Here is a 20,543-nt window from a genome sequence, read left to right as displayed (position 1 = left end):
GAGCGATTGTGTCTGCAGGATTGCTGAAATGATACGGTGCCAGTGAGGTGTGGTGAAGAGAGCCAGTTAGAGGCCAGAGATCTCCGTCTAGTCCCGGCTCTCTTGCTCTCTGGCGCTGTGTCCCAGGCAAGTGGCCTTCTCTGGGCCTCTGCAGAGCTGGCCTCAGGGATTTCTTGCATTAAAAACCATTCCTCTACACATGGGGGTGGTTCAGTTGAAAGGATATGACGTCTGGGATTTGTTTCAGAACAGTACTGAAGCAGAGGAAGGTGGCAGGGATGTCCGTGGTCGGAACAGGGTCAGCCCTGGATCCCTGCTTTTTGGGACAGGGGTGTGGGCGGATGGGGGAGAGCTCACACCATTACTTTGTCTTTTTTGTATGTGTCCCAAGTTTCCCATAATACAAAAGCCAAAGCCATTACCCCTCCTCCTCCCTCACGATGCCCTTGCTTTCGCTGTGGCGAGCTCCTCCTCGGCGGCTGGGCTGTCTTCCTGCCTCTGCTCTCCCAGCCTCTCTTCCAGCTTTGTCTCCCACTCCTTCTTCCGCAGCAGCCTTGGTGGCAGCCTGTCAGGCGCCCGCTCACCCCAGTTCTGCTGCGCCTCTGTTCCTTCCTTCCCTCTCGTGTGGGCGTCCGCACTGCTCCGCTTGCTCCTGGTCCAGGAGCTTCCAAGGGACTAGGGTTTGCCATCTGCAACTCCCAGGGCCTGGAAGGGCGGACTCTGGGGAACTGCTCTGTGCAGGAGTGTCTGTCCCCAGCACTGATCTTCTGAGTTATGAGATAATGTCCAGATTTTAAAATCTGAACTGAGTTAAAAAAAAACCAAAAACATACTGATGAAGTTTGGGGGGTAGGCATCTCTGAAAGTGAGCTTTTTCAGGAAGCCTCAGCTGCTGGTCTCTTTCACTGGAGGAGGGGTCCAGTCACTGGGGAAGCTCAAACAGGGACTGCACAAAGTTCACTTAATTGCGCAGCTTCTGGGGTTGGGTCCTGCTCTCAAGCCCTCTCAACAGGAAGGGCTCTGAGTTTCGAAGGCTCTTCCTAATGAGTAGAAATGTGGGTGGGACTGCAGAGGGTCTGGGCAGTGGGTAAACTGCTCCAAAGGTCCTGCTCGTCTTCAGACTTTGTTTTGGGGTGGTCGGACCAGGGTCCACATTTAGCCCTGCCACTCAGCTGCTCTGGGTAAGGTGTTTCTCTCTGAGACTCAGTGTGTTGACAGAGTGGAGATGGTGGCAGCTCACCTGTCTGCTTACCTGCGTGTGCCTGTGTGCCTGCCTTCTGCTTCCCTCCCACTTACCACCCGCTCTTCCTACCCTCCTACTGACTACCTGCCCACCTGCCTTACAGGGTAGATAGGATACAAGGGGTGATAGTGTGTAAATTCCTCACACTGCCTGACACATAGTAAGTGTTCAATAAATGACAACACTTGTTAAGAATAACAACGTGGAAAGCTTCCACACACCTCGGTACCCCCATATGCATAAGCTTAGCTTACAGGGGGTATTTGGATCCTCAGCCCTGGGCATATCCAGAGGGCAGAACTACGGGTGAAGGCCAGCGGAGCTCCCATTTCTAACCCTGCACTGCTCACCCTCTGGAAATAGGCAGTGGGGTGGTGGCTGCAGACCCAGGATGTGCTTGGGATTCACACAGGACAGGGAGGAGGGAGGCTCATGAGTGACTGAGAGTCCGGTCCTTTCACCTTTGCTTTTTATTTTTCCTGGCAGCACTCAGAAGTGGGTGCTTTAGCCCCATGTGACAGGAGTGCTCCCTAAGAGGTGAAGATTGAAGATTGATCAGAGCCCGCCCCCTGGCCTGGAGGCTAGTTCAGTGTGCACTTCCTGTAGCTCAGGGCTCTCAACCTCAGCCGCAGTGGGACTCAGTGTTGGATGATTTTTTTGTCATGAGGAGCTACCCTGTGCATTTTAGGATGATTAGCAATATCCCTGGCTCTGTCCATGTGCTACGAGCATATTTGCCCCCTCAACCTCTGTTGTGACAACCAAACATGACACCAGGTATCACCAAGTGTCTCCCAGGAGGGCAGATGAGAATCCCTCTTGTAACTTATGAGAACCAGAAATTTTGGCTCATAAATACCATCTTTTTTTTGTGGGAATTGTTGGGTATGCAGAAGGAAGAAAATGGTGTTTGTTGAGCATCTAGAATGTTTTAGGCACTGTGCCAAGTTCTTTCCCATGTAATATCTCATTTAATCTTCAAAACTGTTTGAAGGAAAGGTATTATCCCCATTTTACAGATGAGGTGTTTGACTGACATGACCAGAGGTGAGGTCAGGGTTAGTGGTGGCTTGCCGTTTTGAGCTCGGTTCTCTGACTCATCCTTTTTGCTCCTGCCTGCCCGCCGCCTCCTGCACTAACCCCCAAATCCAGGAGGAAGATTGCTTGGGCTTTTGTTTTTTTCTGAGCAAAGCTCTTTTTGTTTGGCACCTGGAAAAGCTTCTGGAGTTGGGGATGACGGGCTCCAGGGTGGCAGCTGTGTACTTTCCACCCTGTCAGAAGATGGGAGGGGAATGTGGCAGTTCCTCTCCAGCCCTGATGGCAGGAGTCTCGCTGAAAAAATCTCCCTTTTCCCTGGTTAAATGCCTCAGCAGCACAGCGAGTGCTGTGCTCCCCTGGAAGGTTCCCATCAGCCGCACAAATGGATCATTGTGATTGTCTTGAGACGGAGCTAGCTACAAGCTGCCAGTCGGGCCCTTGCCATACGTGAAGGGTGCCTTGCAGCGAACCGTTTTCAAAGCAGCAAGCAAAGAAGATTGGACCGAGTGGTTTGCTTTCCTTCCAGGTTGTCTTGATTTGTGTGCAGTTCGAGATGGAGCTGGAAAACAGTCTCTGAAGGAGCAATGGGGTGTGAGCCTGGCACACACATTCAGAACCATTGTGGGAAGATCACATGGAGGCTTGCCAGCCCTCTCCCTAGAACAATCTATATAGTCATAAGTTTCGATGCATAGTTTCAAGGTGCTGATGGACCCTCTTAGGGAACCATAAGTTGGATGCTGGATGAGGAGTGATATATTTCTCAGTGGTTATAAAAGGAGGCTTTCAGATTTGTTAAAGTGTTTAAAAATTTTTTTTTTTTTTTAGTTGTAGATGGACACAGTACCTTTATTTCATTTATTTTTATGTGGTGCTGAGAATCGCACCCAGTGCCTCACACATGCTAGGCAGGTGCTGTACCAGTGAGCTACAGTCCCAGCCCATGTTAAGTTGTTTTAGTAACCTTAAAATGCTCATGTGCTTTGACCTGCTGGTAGTACTGCTGGGAATCCTTCTTAAGAAAGCAGCCTGGAGGCCAGGCCACACCCAGGCACGGGGTGGACAAGTGAGACGGAGCCAAGGCTATGCAGTTGTCAGATGGGTTTGAGCTTTCAAATCTGTGCCAGTTTACATCTGTTGAAGTCCAAGTCCTGTCATATGGATCTGTACCATCCAATAGAATACCCATGAGCCATTTGGTGATTTAAATTTAAACTTACTTTAAATGTAATGACATTACAAACATTAATTTCCTCAGTGTGTTAAACCACATTTCACATGTAATGCATTAGCTAGTAGGCTACTGTATTAGACCCTGCAGGTAGGGACTGTTTCCGTCATCAGAGGAAGTTCTGGTAGCCAGGGCTCCCCAAGAGGAGTGCAGACTCTGGAACTCTGGGAGGTGTGCATCTGTATGGCCTCCACTGGCTCATTTGCACAAGCTATCTACACAACTCAGCACTGCATGATGCTGATCTGGATGTGAAACCTGACCCTCCCTGTCCCAGAATAAAAATCCAAGCACACTGTGCAGCTTCAAGTGGTTAACCCACCATGTGGAGTTCTGTTGGCCCCTGGATTGGTCTTTTTTACTGTCAACTCCCTCTTCTTCCTCAGTTTTTCTTCCTTCCTGCCCCTCCCCTTTTCCCCCTGGGATGGCTTCTTTGATGGGCACACGATAGGAATTCCTCTTTTTCTGAAGCCTGGGTGCCAGGTGACACTCAGGCCTGGAGAGCGTCCCCTTTTGTCCAGCCCTTTCAAGGAGTTATTCTAAACAGAAGAACATGCTGGAGAAGCACGTTATTTCCACCTAGTTACATCTGTAGCCAAACTTGGAAGTGATCCAAGTGCCCTCTAATAGGGAATGAGTTAGAATAAATGGAGGGACATTCACCCAACTTAATTTATATAGTCATTAAAAATGATGTTACAAATAATTTTCAGAAATGTGGGGAAATATTTAAGCAAGGAATGCACAACTCAGCATTGTATTTTATCAACTTTGTGAAAATTTTCATAGAAAAATAGCTTGAGGGGAAATGGTCTGCCATGTTTTAATTGGTAGTGGGGATCATTACAATTTTTGTTTTCTTTAAACGTTTATATTTTAAATTTTCTGTGAATATTTATTTCTGTAAACATATACTTAACTTTTGTAACCACAAAAAAACTAAGTAACATAAAAATCGTAGAAGGGCTTGCTGCTCTTTGCTTGTTAAAGCACAACTAGGTCTATTTTAATATTTCTGGTGTCTTTGTCGTACCAAGTATGGACGACCTGCAGGCAGAGTTGAACAACATTTTCGCCTTGCGGAAGCAACTGGAACGGGATGTGCTAATGTATCGAAATTTGCAGAAGAGCCTGATGGAGCAGATCAGCGAAATTCGGAGGCGGGAAGGTACACACTCTCTTCTTTGTATTTCCCTTTGGTTTGTCCACCTAGAGGGCCTTGGTTGAACTTAAGAGAGCCCTAGATCTTCATGAGGAGATGGAGCAGCTGAAGGATTTCCTCTGGACATCTTTTGTATGGTGAGGGTGTTGATGTTGGCTTGCCCAGTCTTACCCATCTTACTTTGGCCTTCCTAGCAGAAGAGGCCAGTAAACTGTATTAACATTGCAGAAGATCCATTGCAGGATGGTGTCCCTGCTGCTTCTAATATGTTCTGCATCGTTTGATACTCCCAGTTCTAGTTAACCTTGGGGACTTGCAGGCCCTCCTTCCCTCCCTCCCTCCCTCCCTCCATCCCTTCCTCTCTCCATGCTCGTCCCCCTTCCCTGCTCACCCCCTCGTTGACTGGCTCTGCTTCCCCTGGAACATGCAGAGAGCCCAGAACAGCAGAATGAAACCTGCTTGGCATTGTAGGGAGGCTTCACTCAGGCAGGGCTATGAGAAGAGAGCCTGTGGGGCCCTGCTGAATTCCCATCCCGTGCTAAACGGAAGCCTGCTGCCTGGGTGGTGGTTATTCCTTTCTGAATCTCTAGCCCAGTGCCTGGCACATATGGTAAGAACTGGTAATGGGGTGGGAGGTTCACATTTCTCGGACTCCTGCTGTGTACTAGGCTCTAACCTTTCCACCGGATGCTCACAGTTGTCCCATTAGGTACAGGTGAAGAAGCCGAGCTGAGCTGGGGGTGGGAGTGGGTTGATCTGCCCGGATGAGAGCCAGGGTGTCCAGAGGTCTAGCTCTTCCTCACCTTCCCACTGTCGTGGTGCTCCAGCACTTAGCCATGTGTATTTTTTGAATGAGCTATTGTTCGTACTTGTGGCTTGCTCAGCAAATGTCTTGCCCCTCTGCTTCGGCGTCCTCTGTTAGAATGCCCTTTGCTGCAGAGGAAGCAGACCCTGACACAGGTGACCGAGGTGCTTTCGTCTCGGCTCTAGCAGGCTGTTTCTGCACTTGGTGTGCTCACTTCCACGAGGGCTCTGGGGCCAGTAAAAAATACATCAGGCACTTTTATTTCCCTTGAGTTCTACCCTTGGGGTCACATCTCATTTTCCAGTATTCTCGCCTAAACAGAATCACTCGCTCATTTAAACTGAAATCACTGTTTGCTTGTGCCATTCAGAATGGTTTCCAGACACAGCATTTGGTATGCAGATTATAATTCAGAATTGGCCACAGCTAAAGCCTACAGCCCCACATGAAGCCTTGCACTGAGATATCAGCCTGTGGAGCAAGGGAAGATCACCTTTGCTCCAAAGGTGGTGCTGTGAACGCCCATGTGCTCCTGTGTGCTGGCCTGCCCAGAGTGCTTGGGTGGATGTCGCTGGGATCCATCTGGAAAGATCTGCTCTGATGTTCTCCCCCTCACTTCTTGTTTTTGGACAGAAGAACAATTTTCATTTTATAGTGATCAAACGTCTTATCTAAGTATTTGTCTTGAAGAAAACAGTCAGTTTCAAGTGGAGCATTTTTCTCAAGAAGAACTTAAGAAAAAGGTATTGACTTATTAACTTTCAGTACTTTTTTTTTTTTTAATTTGTCATCTCTTGGGTTCCTGATAACAGAGGTGTGATTCTAAAAGCCCCTTTCCTCCTGTCATCCAGGGACAGCTCTCAGCCCCACCACAAAGTGTGAACCTCCTTCCCCTTGGGCCTTCACCTGTGCTGTGTACCCAATCCAAATTGATATCCTTCTCATGCTGGGCTATAATTATTTGTCCCTAGGCTATGAGCATCTCAACCTTATTGATCATGTCTTATTTATTTCTGATGTCCCAGTGCCTGGCACACAATAGCAGGAGCCAATAGATGGCTTTTAAATGAATATGATTCCAATTTGACAAATGTGTTTTTTTTTTTTTTTTTAACAGGAAAGCTTTTTCCATTTGTTGATGGGTGGCATGATTGAGTGTGGTTTCAAGGTTCTAAGAATCATGGTTAAGAATAGGTCAGGTGAGCACAGAGGAGACTAGGATACATTGTGAAATTATCACATGTGGGACTGAGACTCAGTTTCTGTCATGGTATAATGTACATTCTGATGGAGAGGACAGAAATGTAAACAAATACTTGAAATATGGAGTGCAGAGGGTGTTTTAGGGGCAGCTGCTCAGGGTGCAGAGACAGCAGAGGAGAGGTAATTGCTGCTTGCCTGATAGGGGAAGCTTCCTGACAGAAGTGAGACTGGAAGTGGGTTTTGAAGGATGAATAGGAGTGTATCCAGATGGAGGGTTTTCTCAACAGAGAGAAAGGAGAACATGTACAGCAGAGATATAAGTAATAGCAAGGAGAACCATAAGAATTTGGGTATTTTGGGAGCAGTGGGGCAAGGAGTCTTGAGTCAGCTGTCTTTCTGAAGACGAGGAGAATGGGGTGGTGGTAGCTGCTGCCAGGCCTCCTTCCGTGGTCGGGCAGCACGTGGTGCACACAGGACGTCTTGCTCTTCCCACCATATCCTCCCTCAGGATTGGATCCAACTTTTGTTCATGTTCGAAATATATCGGAGTATAATCTACCATGTGTAGTGAGGGTGGGGTGTCTCACTTTATTCGAAGAGCTGATGACCACTTCCAGTAAGAACAGTTTAAAACGATCACACAAGGAATTGAAACTTGCAGGGAATGAAGGTGGTGCCTGCTCAGTTACCCCTGCACCTGACCTGGCGAGACCTGTACCTGCAGGGGGAGCCCTGGACTGGGAACCTGGGGGTCTCCGTTCTGGGCCTGGTTCCCTCTGGAGACAGTCGCCCTTCCCCACGGGCGATGGCACTTTGACCATTCTTTTCCATGTGGTTCCCTGGACACTCCAGTGCTGGACTCTGGGAAGTCAGCTTCTTTGCATCCCTGGTTCCTCACTGTAAGATGCGGGTACACACGCTATCCTGTCCACTGCCTCCAGATCGTTGAGGGACTGATTGACTAATTTGCAGAAGTATTTCAGTAGCCGTGAACATTTCTTCATAATGGACAGCTATCATTATTGCTGATACTGCTAGATAGGGGTGAAAGGAAGATAGGGGTGCTATAAAATGGCTGTGGCACAGTTGTGGAAACTGCGCTCTGGGTATTTTTCCTCCAGAGGGCTCCAGCGCAAGGCAGAGATAGCATTGACTGTCTTTGACTGAGGCAGTGTCAGGGATGTGTTAGCGTGCCCTGACCACAGTCACCGTGGATTCTCACAGTAACCCATGTGACGGATGAGGACGCCGAAGCTCAGATGAGGCAGCTTGCTGAGGATCACCTTTCCTCCATCTCCCTACTCTTACCTCTTAGGTCAGTGGCCTTATACAGCTGGTGAAGGAACTGTATACAGACAACCAGCACCTGAAGAAAACCCTTTTTGATCTCTCCTATGCGGGTTTCCAGGGAAATGCTAGACTTGAGTCAACAGAACAAACAGAGGTAAGAAGAAACGTTCTCATTTTCATGTGCTAATTTGCAGAAATTGAATAACCCAAAAGATTTTTCAAGATTGCATCTGTTCTGGGGAGGTCTGTAACTGAAATTCTTTTTGCTGTGGGCAGGTTTTGAGGACCTTGTTAGGTCACCAGGTGTGTCCACAGGTGTCCTACAGTTTAGGTCCTATCTCCATGAATGTCTTTGTTATTGGGATGCTTTTGACAATTGTCCAGCTCTGGGATCTGTGCTGCAGATGGCACAACTGGATAAGCAATGTCGTCTCAGAGGGATCTAGAGTTTCTAAATCACCCAGATAATTTGTGTATAGATGTAGCCTTAGTGAATCCCTTAACATTGAAAACCATGTGCATGTATATACCTGCCCTGGGAATTCACCTGGATGACGTCTGGGTCTCAGTGCTGATTTGTGCTGTGTTGTTTCTGGTTTTCTCTACTCCGAACCCCTGCTGTGCTGGCGGGAGGAGGATGTGGTTTCCTTCCTTCAGCCCCTGGCTTGCCCCGCTCTCCCCAGGAGAGTTGCTCCATGCGCAGAAGACTGGAACTGCTGCCATCATGGTGCAGAAGGACCTTTTTGTACTTGGTCCCCCAGGAGCAAAAACAGAATCTTGTCAGTTGGGGTTGTCTGGAACGCAGCCTGGAGCGTCAGGAAAATGCAGGTCTCGCGTTCATTGTCACGTCATTTCTTGGGAAAGATTTGTCAGCCTTAAGCTGTCTCCTTCCGCCTTCAGAGTGCGAGCTGCTCACAGGTATTTATGCTGCGCTTTGGCCATCTGCTTTCTTTGAGACAGGGAATATTATTGATCTTGGCCTCCAGGGCTCAGATAATTTTGAAAACCAAAAGTAACTGCAATCCATTTAGGGGAAACAAGTCTCCTCGTTCACTTCCTCTAAGGTGGCATGTTTAATAAGCAGCTCGTTCTTCACCGACTCCATTTGAGCCATAAACGGCGAGTTTTGTTTGTTCATTTGTCCTTTGAAAAAAATCTGCTAAATGTCCCATTATGTCCTTTGGAGAACAGAGGCTTTTTCCTCTGCCCACTCTAAGATCTTAATACCAGCCGATTCAGATTTGAGTCATTTGTCAGATTGCACTTCAATTTGATGTTCCCTGTGAATAGCCCTGTCCTTTATAGCACAGCTCCCAACTCCCCCCGGAAGGGGATGGGGAGATCAGCATGGGGACGATGGTGTGCCCACTATAATCTGGAACTGAAGGAGCAGAGGGAGTTGGGTGAGGCGGGACGGCAGGGGAGCCTGCTGTTCTTCGGGAGGCTGTGTGGGGCTCCTTCGATGAGGAATAAGGCAGGAATGCTTACAAGGTCCACCGTGTTTTCTGAGCAGCAGGACTTGTAGGGTGGGGGCTGGGCACCGTCCTGCTCCCCGGGAGCCTATAAATCAAAAGAGGAGAGGAGGGAAAGAGCAAATATATTTTGTGTCTTTAAATTTCAGAAAACAGAGAAAAGAAATGACCCCTAATCCTGGCCCTTTGAGAGAGGCCTAATTAATTCCCATTTGGAATTGTTCCTTCCGTATTTGTGTACATGCACACACTTAGACTCTAATACGGTTTTGTATCTTGTTTTTTCCAATTGCTGTTAAGTCATAGCTCTTCTTTCATCTTATGAAGGCATTGAAATTTAACTGTCTCACTCTTGTTGGACATGTAGATTGTTTCAAGTGATTCACTGTTTTGAATTACATATTGATTGTCTTTGTATAAAATCTTTTTCTGTGTTTAGGATTTTTTTCCTTGGACTATATTCCCAGATATGTAATTTCAGGGTCAAAGGACAGCTATAGCTATATAGTGAGCATAAAAAAAATTATTTTGATATACCCTTCTCCTGCAATACCCCCCCCCCCCCCCCCCGCAGTGCTGGGATTGAACCCAGGGCCTTGTGCTTGCAAGGGAAACAGTCTACCAACTGAACTACCTCCCCTGCCCTCCAGCAGTTTTTAATTTGAAGAAGGGTAGAAATGTTTGGAGGCCTGACAGTTGGTCAAGTGCCCCTTCCTGACTCCCTGTGTGGACGTCCAGCAGCTGGGAGGTCATACACCTTCCTTGCCTGTGAGGGTTCACAGAGAAGCCACCAGACAGAGACCAGGAGCAGAAAACTGCTCATGGGCATTTAAAAATCTCTAGTGAGCTGGCCCCTCTTCTCTTATATTTATTTGCTGATCACTAATTGATGTAACATCAGGAGAATTTGGTGGAGAGTTGCTGTACATGAGCAGTTTCAGCAGGTTTAGCGAGGGAGGTGAGGGTCCAACACCAGGACCATGCAGCACATGGAACGCCATCTCTGGGTGGCAGGATGGTGTAAGCACAGGTACTGGCACATTGTGTGGCTGTATTGTCATTCTTAGGTGTGGTTAGAGAACTAAAGCTTTTTTGTTTGTTTTGCATGGAGAGGAAACATGAATGAAGGTCAGAATTTAATTGAGCTCAAGTGTTTGTAGGGTTGTCACGTTGAAGTGGGACAAAAGGCTGGATACCCGAGGAATTTTCAGGAAGCAGGTTTATTGGCTGTAGCTGGCTGGTCCAGAGTGTGACTCCTGCCTGAAAGAGTCTCCGGATCAAGATTCTAGAAATCCTTTGAACTCTATACCCAGTAGAAGGAGGGGTTTGGAGGTTTACATAAAAGTTCCATCCTCTAGATCAGATTTCACAAGTTTTTTTCCTTGCAAACCTAGCATTTGCAAAAAGAGGAAACTACCGACCACAATGCCCTTCTGCAGAGGTTTTTGCTGATAAAAGCTTTCTAACAAGCTAAGGGGAGCTTCCATGCCACAAATATGGTGGGGGTTTCTACTTAATTGTGGTAAGGGCCTTCTGGGTGTGTGTGTGGAGTCCCTTGCCTGCTTCAATATTGAACAGGAAGTAGATGTGTGACTCTAGAGAGTACAGAGATTAGAAGTAGAGTGTGGTTGTCAAATATCCAATAATAGGGTATATTTTGGTGAGTTGAAGTGTATTTATTTATTAAAAGGAGGAACTTTTATAACATTTCACCTTTATAAGTTACTGTGAGTTTTACATGCTTTATAAAGTTCTCAGAACTGTGCCTGGCATGTAGTAGGCACTCAATAAAACACAGCTAATTCTATATTACTTTTTTGGTAAGTTACAGCAGATAGGAATTAGTAACCCTCTTCTGGCTCTGTTTAGAGTTGTCTTAACACCACAGGACAGTGCATCTGAAGTTTAGTGGGCACGTGAGTTTCCTGGAGATCTTGGTAAGATGCCAATTCTGGTCCTGTAAGTCGGGCATGGGGTCTGGAAGTCTCCATTTTTGACAAGCTTCTAGGTGGTGATGCTCTGTTACTGAGGAGCACATTGAGTAGCCAGAGCAGACGTAATTCTGAAAACTACTTGGGTCCGGCTCCCATTTCCTAGGGTCTTTATTCATTCCTTTGTCCTTTCAGCAGTGTTTTATTGAGCACCAGGCATTGATGTTGAAGCCATGAACACAAGTGTGGCCCCTGCCTGGCATGAAAGTGATGAGCAGAGGGGCAGCTGGAGCAGTGTGATTAGAGCCGTGATGGGGTGAACGCGAATCCCAGGGGAGCATGTAGCTGGTGCCTGCAAAGGAAGCTCTTCCTGGAGGAGGAAGGGGAGCTCAGAGTCACCAGGAAAGAAGAGCAAGGCGGGCGGGAGCCAGGACCAGGAGAGCAGAGTTCCAGAGTGGCGTTCCTTAAGGAACGAGTGTGCAGACTCCTCAGACAAGGAAGAGCAGCAGCAGGGGGCTTCCAGCGAGTCACAGGACCTGGGCCGACCTGGGCCTTGGTCAGAGTGATGGGGACAGCTTCAGTGTGTGGAGTGAGTGGGGCGGGGTGGTAGTGAGAAGAGCCTGCTGATCCGGGAGACCTGGCGGTGGGGCTGGAGGCAGAGCCCGGGTAGAGTGACTCAGTTCTTCCTGATGTCTTCTATGTTTTCGAAAATCACTAAGGCACACATGGCATTTAGGCCATTTCTCTTTATCTCCAACATTTAATTTTCTGATCATTGTGGAACAATGAGTGTTTATTTTTAATTTGATCAAGTCCAGCTGAAGTGAAGAGAAGGGAAAGTTAGCGTTTGTCTAGGCATCTTGAGTAACAGCATGGCTGTGGTTCTAGAAATGCAGACTGGCTTCAAAGCTGTTGATATCTCATCTTGGAATGGTGAATGTTAAAGGCACTTTGCCCAGCTGGGTTAGGGGAACTCTTCTCCCGGCCACAGGTGGCAGGGAGGGACTTCTCTGTGCCTTGTCCCTCACCCTGTGTGGATTTTGCCTCCTATGCCAGAAGGTCTTTGGGGAACTTTCATGGGCAGGCAGTTTCTGGAGGTAGCAAAGCCACATTCAGGAGGTAAGCTTTCCAGAAGCTTGGTGAGCTACAGAAGGACTTTCTTTTTTTCATTTAAGAGGAGAGAGGCTATTTCCCAACATTATATCCTAAAAAAAAAAAAAAAAACCTCAGACATAAGCTGGGTGCTCGCCTGTGATTCCAGCAGCTCTGGAGGCTGAGGCAGGAGGATCAGGAGTTGAAAGCCAGCCTCAGCAACTTAGCGAGGCCATAAGCAACTCAGTGAGACCCTGTTTCTAAATAAAATACAAGAAAAGGCTGGGGATGTGGCCCAGTGGTTCAGCACCCCTGGGTTCAATCCCTGGTGCCCACCCTGCAAAAAAAAACCCACTCAGACACAGCAAAATGAAAAGAATATTAACAGTGAACACCCATAGGCTTACCTCCTATTATATTAACATTTCCTACCTGCCCGTCATCATGTTTTATCTCTTTTTAAAGTTAAATTTATTTTAACTGATGCCTAAAGACAAAAACTGTAGATGTTGATGAGTATCTTGTGATATTTTGGTAAATATATACATTGCATAATGTTTGAGTCAGGTTGTATATGTCCATTTCTTCAAACACTTAATATTTCTTCATGGTGAAAACTTTCACGATCCTTGCTTCTAACTTTATGGTGTACATATGTCTAGTCATGCTCACCAGAGTTTTCTGGCTCCTGCAGTATCCATCCATGAATCTTTTCCCTCTCTCCTCCCCTCTGCTCTCGAAGACTCTGGTAACTGCCTTCTACTCTTAGTTTCTGTGAAATCATCTTTTTAATATTCTGCAGGAGTGAGATCATGGAACACTTGATTCACCACCTGAATGCTATTAATGCTTCCCACCTGTCCATTATCATTCCATTATCTTTTTGATAAGTTTCTTTTTTGAAATTGCAAACGTCAATATAAATACTTCAGCATGCATATCTTTAACTCCAGTATGTTGATAGTTTCTTTTTCTTTTAAGGTCATATTTGCATACAGTGACATACAGAACTGTAAGCTCACTATATTTGCTCTCTTACAAATGTATGTACCTGTGTGACCCAAACCCTTGTAAAGATTCCTTGTTTCTGCAACCTCTTGTCAGCCCCGCCTCCACCCAACCCTAGCTGCCGCTCTGATTTTGTACCAGTTTAATTTTGTCTTGTCTATACTAGGCCTTCATATAGATGGAATCACACATCTTTTGTGCCCACTTTTGGTGAGCATGTTTTGGAGATTCATCCATGTTCTTGTGTGAGTCAGTGGTTCTTTTGTGTGGCAGAGTGGTGTTCCATTGTATGAATACATGACACATTTGTGTATTCATTCTGCTCTGAATAGACATTTGGGTAAAAGGTAGTGTGAACATTTATGTACAAGTTTTTGTGCAGGCATGCTTCTCTCTCTCTGTCTCTCTCAATGAATACCTGTGAGTAGAATTCCTGGGTTACAGTTTTATAAGGAATTGCCAGTGTTTTTTCCAAAGTGGGTTAACATTTTATGCTCTCACCAACAAGTTGATAGTCCCAGTTGGTCTATATCACTTGAGAATGTTTTCATAACAAGGGAAGAAGCCAGTATGGAGCGTGTTCCTCACCTGCATCTGTGGGCTTTTATGCCTTAACGAGCACCTTGGCTCTGTGATGCTTCACACGGTGACAGATGATTGTGTGTTTGGATGTGGGTGTGTGGCTGTGTTTGGACCCTGAGAAGTTTCTGTAAAGTGACATTCTAAAGTCTGTTTGCTTTGTTTTCATGTTCTTCCAAAACAAGGTTTTTCTTTCAAAAAGGGAAGGTTGGAAGAATTGGAGTTGGACGGGGAGAGCTATGGGTATAATGGGATGAATGTAGGATGCATAAAATAAAATTGTGGAGATGGAACCATAGTATCTCGTATGTGCCCACATGTGACCTGGCCCTCAGTGGTTTTAACACCTTCCATGCAGAACCAGCTGCTTCATCCACGAGAGGAGGGTTTGGTGTGCATTTGAAACAGCTTTGGCTGACTCCTTCCTGGACATGGCTGCCTCTCCTCTTGCTTTTATCTGGTTAATGCCACTGTTCCATGGCTGGGATTTTTGCTTTCCCAGACACCTGAGGTCTGACTTTCTGGAGAACTTTGTCCTGTCCTTTCTAGAAGATGCTATTGTAGAAACTTTGGGTTTTGTACTTCTTTAAAGCATTTGAGATTTATAAATGGATTCTTTATAAATGTCTATCCTTCATTTCCACAAGCATACGGTTATCATCAGGCAAGCTTGGTGCACTTCTCATTAGTGATGAGGACTTTTTGTCAGCAAACTGACAGTATTGTCCATGTCAGATGTGTGACAATCTAACAAGAGCTTTATGCCCTGTGCTAAATGGGAGACGTGATGCATAAATTTGGCACGCCATAAATTTCATTTATTGCTTTTTTGCTATTTGATATGTTCAATTCTATCAATAGCCATTTTCCAAAATCTTGTTACTTTTATATAATCCGAAAGTGGCTTTAGCAAAGGCAGAAATGGTAGCAGCACAACAGACAGCATATTCAATTTACAGCAGTGCAGACAGACCGTGCGAGGGCAGGGGAAAGCCTTTAGTGATTTCTTGGGGAATTTGTCTTTAAATTATGCTGATCCTAGGCAGCTGCATGTGATTGACAGAACTAGCACCTCTAACTTTGGCTAATTTTTATTTCATGGCTTTGGCATTTGTTTCTGCCCCTTTTTTTGTTTGTTTTTTGTTCTGCATTTTTTAAAACAGACGTCACCAAGCTATTTGTGCATATTCATGCTGCACACTTTTTTGGGTTGCATTTTAAAACCATCCCATGCTCCATGTAGCTTCTAGCTACCAAGGAGGACGAGGACACGATCAAAATTGGAGAGGATGACAAGAATAATTTCCAGAATGACCAGCATTTGGAGCAGAGTAATGAGGTAGGAACATGGCAGTTAACTCCTTATGCCATCTGCCCCACTCTGTGCCCAAGCCAGTCTTGGTCTGGAGTGAGTCCAGTGGGTTTTCTGTTCATCCCTCCCATGTTGGGTGCCTGCCGTGCTGGTGGTGAGCAACTCTCTTTTCTATTCAAAGTTATATCCTTGATGATAGGGCCCTTCGAGAATCACCAGGACTGTTATATAAAAATAAACAAATAAAAATGAGGTGGAATAGTAGGGCTTGGGTGGCGGACCTCGAGAGAAGTTTGGAGAGCTAACCTAATCCACTCATTTCCTGCATTGGCTATTGACCTGTGAGGGGAAGTGCTTTATGAAGGACATGGAGTAACGAAGTGACAGAGTCATGTCTAGATCACCATGAACTCTCAGATCATCTGATTGCAGTGTGAGGGTCACCAGTGGAGCGGAGTGGCCCTCTGTAGCCTCTTGGAACCCAGAATGTTATCATCTGGGCATTGCGAGAATCTGACCTCCATCCACAAAGAATGCCCTTCTAGCCACATTGCTCCCTAGTATTTGGAGTAGGCAGTATCCAAGGTCGAAAGACCCCCAGAGGCTGAGATGTGTGGACGATAGCAGGCTGCAGGTTTGGCCTTTTTGGTCTTCTCAGTGTTCAAGTTCATGGAGTCATGACTGGGAGAAACTGAATTATAGATAGTTTTGGAGAGCAGAGCTTTGGGTCAGCCCTTATCTTGAGTCTGCCTGTGGCTCCGTTGTCTCTGTGACCTTGGCTACCCCTTGCTTGGCTTGTAAGCCTGAGTTTCCTCAGCAATGAGGATATAACACTTCCTTTTAGGATTGTCGTGATACTTAAATAGGCATGTAATAAATGCTCAGTAAATGACAATAACTGCTATTTTTATGATTGCATTCTAGACTTTTCCTTCTTTAGATTTTGCTTATTTGATAGACTTAATAACTAAAATGGTGGCAAACAAGACCTATAAATAACAGCTCATTTGTGTGGGTCTTGTCGTCCACTTAAAAACCTTAATCATTTTTCCAGTGTGGAGAGATGGGGGTGATGGCTAATGTGTATTTCACTAACAGTAATGAAGTCAAGAGGAGTTATTTATAGACCATAGAAGAAATTTACAGCTTTGACAAGGGGAGGAAGAATGCTAATTGTAGTACCTCGAGACATGCCCGGAACAGGCTCCAACTGGATGCCTCCTTGGCACTGCTCTGCTGGGACCCCCCACTGACCAAGAAGGTGGCTCTCTCTGTAAATGACATCTCCAGGGGAATTAGGAACTCTCCACCTTCATAATGAGACCCTTCAGTGCCATGTTCATTAGTATGTGTCTGTAAAGAGGAAGTTGGGTTTCTGGCATATAATAAGGGAGATGCATCTCAAGAAGACTCTAATAAACATCCAGAGTGTTGTTGAGGACATGGGTTCTGTGTCCTTCTTAGGAAGCACTTCTGAGGTGGGGGCCATGGGGTGGGTGGATGCTCATCCATGTGCACCTGTAGTGAGAGGACCTTTAACCTGCCTGGGTCATCTCATTTCATTCTCCAGACCACTTTGGGAGGCAGCATGACGGCCCCCAGTTTATAGATGAGGAAACTGAGCCTGAGAAGTGATGTGAATAGCTCCCGCCCGTCTGCATCTCCTCCTCTCCTCCCTTGTCCCGTTCACTTTCTCTCCGCTCACTTGCACTCACACATGTGCTCTCATCTCCAGGTTTTCTCCTTCACATGCCTCTTTCTCCTCCTCCATATTCCATTATTTGACTAAATACTTGTATCTGCAGATCACTGAGGACTATGCCAAATTGGGCGGCAAAAATGGATATTTAAGACACACAGATTCCAATATTTCAGACTACGAAGGAGCCCACAAGCCTGGCCGCCCTGGAGACCAGAGCCGAGAAGCAGGGGAGCTCTTAGGTCTGCTTGCCCCTTTCCTACCCGAGAAGGCCGCATTGTCCCTGGAATCCAGGTAGGACACAGCCCAGGCGTGGTTGAGGGGAGAAGGCGTTTGTTTTGCTGGGTGGACCTGGGGGGTGGAGCTCCTGAGATGGTTGGGAGGACTCTCGCCAGCCATGCAATGAAGGAATTAGGCTGGTGGGTGGGAGGGAACTTCACAGAGCCTCCTGCAAGCCCATTGTGAAGAGGCGAGGGACAGCTTTCCTTGAGAAGGGTTCCTGGGAGTCCCAGAAAGGGGCGCTTGACTGTCGGGATAGGAATCAGCCTATTGAAATCTCCAGTCTACAATAGCTTGGAAAACACGTCGTGGTTGTGAGTCTGCTGTTTTATGTTGAGCTTGAACTAAAATTCTCCTCTCACTATATCTGCTGGGAGTCATTCCTATGTGAGGAGAAACAACTGGTAGCTTCCCTAAAGACAAAAAGGAGAAGCCGAGTGCATTGGCACATTCATTCCTGTGACCCCAGTGATCAGCAGGTGGAGGTGGGAGGATCACAAGTTCAAGGCCAGCCCCAGCAACTTAGCACGACCCTGTCTCCAAATAAAGATTTTTTTTTAAAGACTGGGAACATAGCTCAGTGATAGAGCACCCTGGTTCATTCCCAGGTATCCCATCCCTGCCCCCCAAATAAACAGATAAACAAACAAATAAACACAAAAAGAGAAGCATTCAATACTTTGTATTTTTAAATTTTCAGTTGATTCTTTCTGGGCCATTTTCCCTATTTCATATTTCTTATTCATCTGTGACAGCTGCTTGGGCGTTGGAGTCAGGAAGGGCTGTGCCTTCATTGCTCTGTGCCTCAGTTTCTCTGCCTGCCTCTTAAGGTTGCTGTGAGGAGTAAGAAAGAAAATGTCCAAGCGAGGTGGCTGGCATGTAGTGTGTTCGGTGAAAGTCTCTAGTCCTCTTCTGGTGCAGAGAGAGACATGGAGTCAGTCACTGTCGCCTGCGACCCTCAGCCAGAGCCAGGCACCCTGGTAGTTCTTCTGTCATGGTGAGCTGAGCTCGTGGACTTTCCTCAGCTGAGAGAGGATGGCTGTGTTCTGGTTTTGTGCTTGGCAAGGCTGGCCCTCTCCGCTCACTGACATCTAACATTTTCTAGCATGAGGCCTCTTGGGGGACATGCTCAGTGACTCTTCTTGTTTATTATCACAGGGAACGAGGTGACCAGAGTTGTTACTTGAGGAATAGAGCATTTTATAAGCATTAGGGTCCCAGGTTGGCTCAGAACTAAAAGCTACTGCTGTCTCTGAAGACCACACAGGAATGCTCTTGGGGGGTGTGAACTGGGAAGCACGGGGCGGGGGCTGTGGTGGGGGTGAGGCAGATGGGAGGGGTGCTCTCCAGCCTCAGCCAGAGATTAGATGAGCACAGGGGCCCGCACTTGGCCAGGTGGCCCTGTGAGCAGGCTTGCCGCGCCTGTGCTCAGGTTCTGCTCCTTCCCTGGCACCCTTGTGGGTCTGTCTGTTCCGTGGGCTTCCAGGCCCTTGCTGGTCAGCGCTCTGTTAAAGGCTTGCTTTGTGCCAGTGCAAACCTGCTGCCCTACCCGTCGTTTCTGCGTGCTGTCCTTCACTGCACCACTGACCCTGTGGCAGTAGAGTCGTGGTTCCAAGGGCCCTGCTGGAGCCCTGACCTGCACACACACTCTGCGGGCCCCTCTTGACTGCTGTATGTGCTGCTGTCAGTGAGCTTTTTATGAAGACCAGAGCTGGTTCCTGGGGACTTGACATTCCCCTAGCTAGTCAATGGCAGAGCCATTAAAGCATTTTCCGGGGGTAATCAGTATTCTTATTGGTAGGGAAACGCCAGTCTTCTGCTCAGAAGTTCCTTCCAACCGGGAGGTGTGTTCATCGCACTGGAAAAAGCAGCCGTGGGAGCGGATGGCCCAGCTGCACCTTCAGACCTCGTGCCATCTCCCCACCTTGGTTTCTTCTTCCCTGCAGTTGGGGGCCGGGTGCTTATTTATCCCATAGGGCTGAAGGCACACTGCTGGCTGCTGCCTCCATTCCCCACCCTGAGACCTCGGCTCACATTCACCTGGTGCATCCCGCCCTCCTCACCGGCTCGACTGGCCAGGTCCTCGTGTTACCCGCTTAGCACATTCACAGGATGTGCCGCGTTCTGTATTCATTCTCATTCATTAGAGGGCGAGTGCTCAGCACACACAGTGCTCTCTTCCCCTGCTCCCTCCCTTCCCTGGCTGATGACCTTGCCGGGTTAGTCGGGAGAAGATGGCAACAGTCTAATTCAAACCTTTGCTTGCCTCTGAACCTGCAAACTGTCTCCCTGCTCCCGTCCCCGACCAGCCCTCCCCTGGTGGTTTAGCTCCTGCCCCCCTCAGACCTCTCTCTTTTCTACATCATTCATTGGTTTTCCTCTTATTGAGCCATTTTCCATAAGCGTAAGACATGCCTTGATATCAGGCGTTTGGGAGAGGTACCCCACGTCCTGGTTTTACGTCCATTCTAGCGACCATCTCCTTTCCGTGTTTCATTCGAGGCAAGGTATCTGAGAGGACCGTCTGTAGTCACCACATGTGCGCTCTTCCTTCCGTTGCTCTGTCCCATCCTGAGTGCCTTCACACCTCTGCTCCACTTGTCGAGGTTGGTGACGATTTCCAGGTTGTGAGGTCGGGCCAGTGCTTGCTTGCAGTGGGAGCTGGCCCCTCTCCCTGGCCTTCTGTTTCCCTCCACCCACAGCACCTCCTCAGTCTCCTGTGCTGGAGAACATCGGTGTGTCCCAGAGCTGCGGTCTCAGCCCTTTCTTTTCTCACCATCTCTTCTGCCGTGACTGTAGAGTGTGCTTTGTGACTCCCAGATTTATGCCTGCCGCCTGGAACGTGCAGGGGCGCTGCAACTTGGCATCTCCACCTAGATGTTTAATAGACACTGCAACATTCATTTGTCCAAAACCCAATCATGTTCCAATCTGCTTCTTCCCTGTTCTTTCTCATGTCTATTAATAGCTTTGCTAGCTGCTTAATTGCTGTTGGCAAGAGTGTGGCTTCCTCCATCCCCACATCCATCAGCAAATCCTCCTGAGTCCATGTTTAAGACTGGTTGTGTGCCTAATTCAGCCTCTTCACATCTCCACGCCTGCCTTCATCCATGCTGCTGTCAGCCCCTGCCTGGACTCCTCCAACAGCAGAGCCTCCTTACCTGTCTCTCTGTTTCCACAGTCCTTCTCCACAGAGCAG

The 20,543-nt window shown here is 47.4% G+C and overlaps 1 protein-coding gene across 1 annotated transcript in view; it reads left to right on the top strand.

Moving 5' to 3' along the window:
- CDK5RAP2 (CDK5 regulatory subunit associated protein 2) overlaps window positions 1-20,543 on the top strand; it is a 178,385-nt gene that overhangs the window by 95,795 nt on the left and 62,047 nt on the right. The window contains 5 exon segments of the mRNA XM_079112477.1: window positions 4,550-4,680; window positions 6,113-6,222; window positions 7,998-8,126; window positions 15,298-15,393; window positions 17,172-17,359. Of these exon segments, the coding sequence (XP_078968603.1) occupies window positions 4,550-4,680; window positions 6,113-6,222; window positions 7,998-8,126; window positions 15,298-15,393; window positions 17,172-17,359 (654 nt within the window).

The sequence above is a fragment of the Sciurus vulgaris genome (assembly GCF_902686455.1).
Source record: "Sciurus vulgaris genome assembly, chromosome: 15".
In the NCBI taxonomy this organism is placed as follows: Eukaryota; Metazoa; Chordata; class Mammalia; order Rodentia; family Sciuridae; genus Sciurus; species Sciurus vulgaris.
This window is presented reverse-complemented; position numbering and strand designations above follow the sequence as displayed.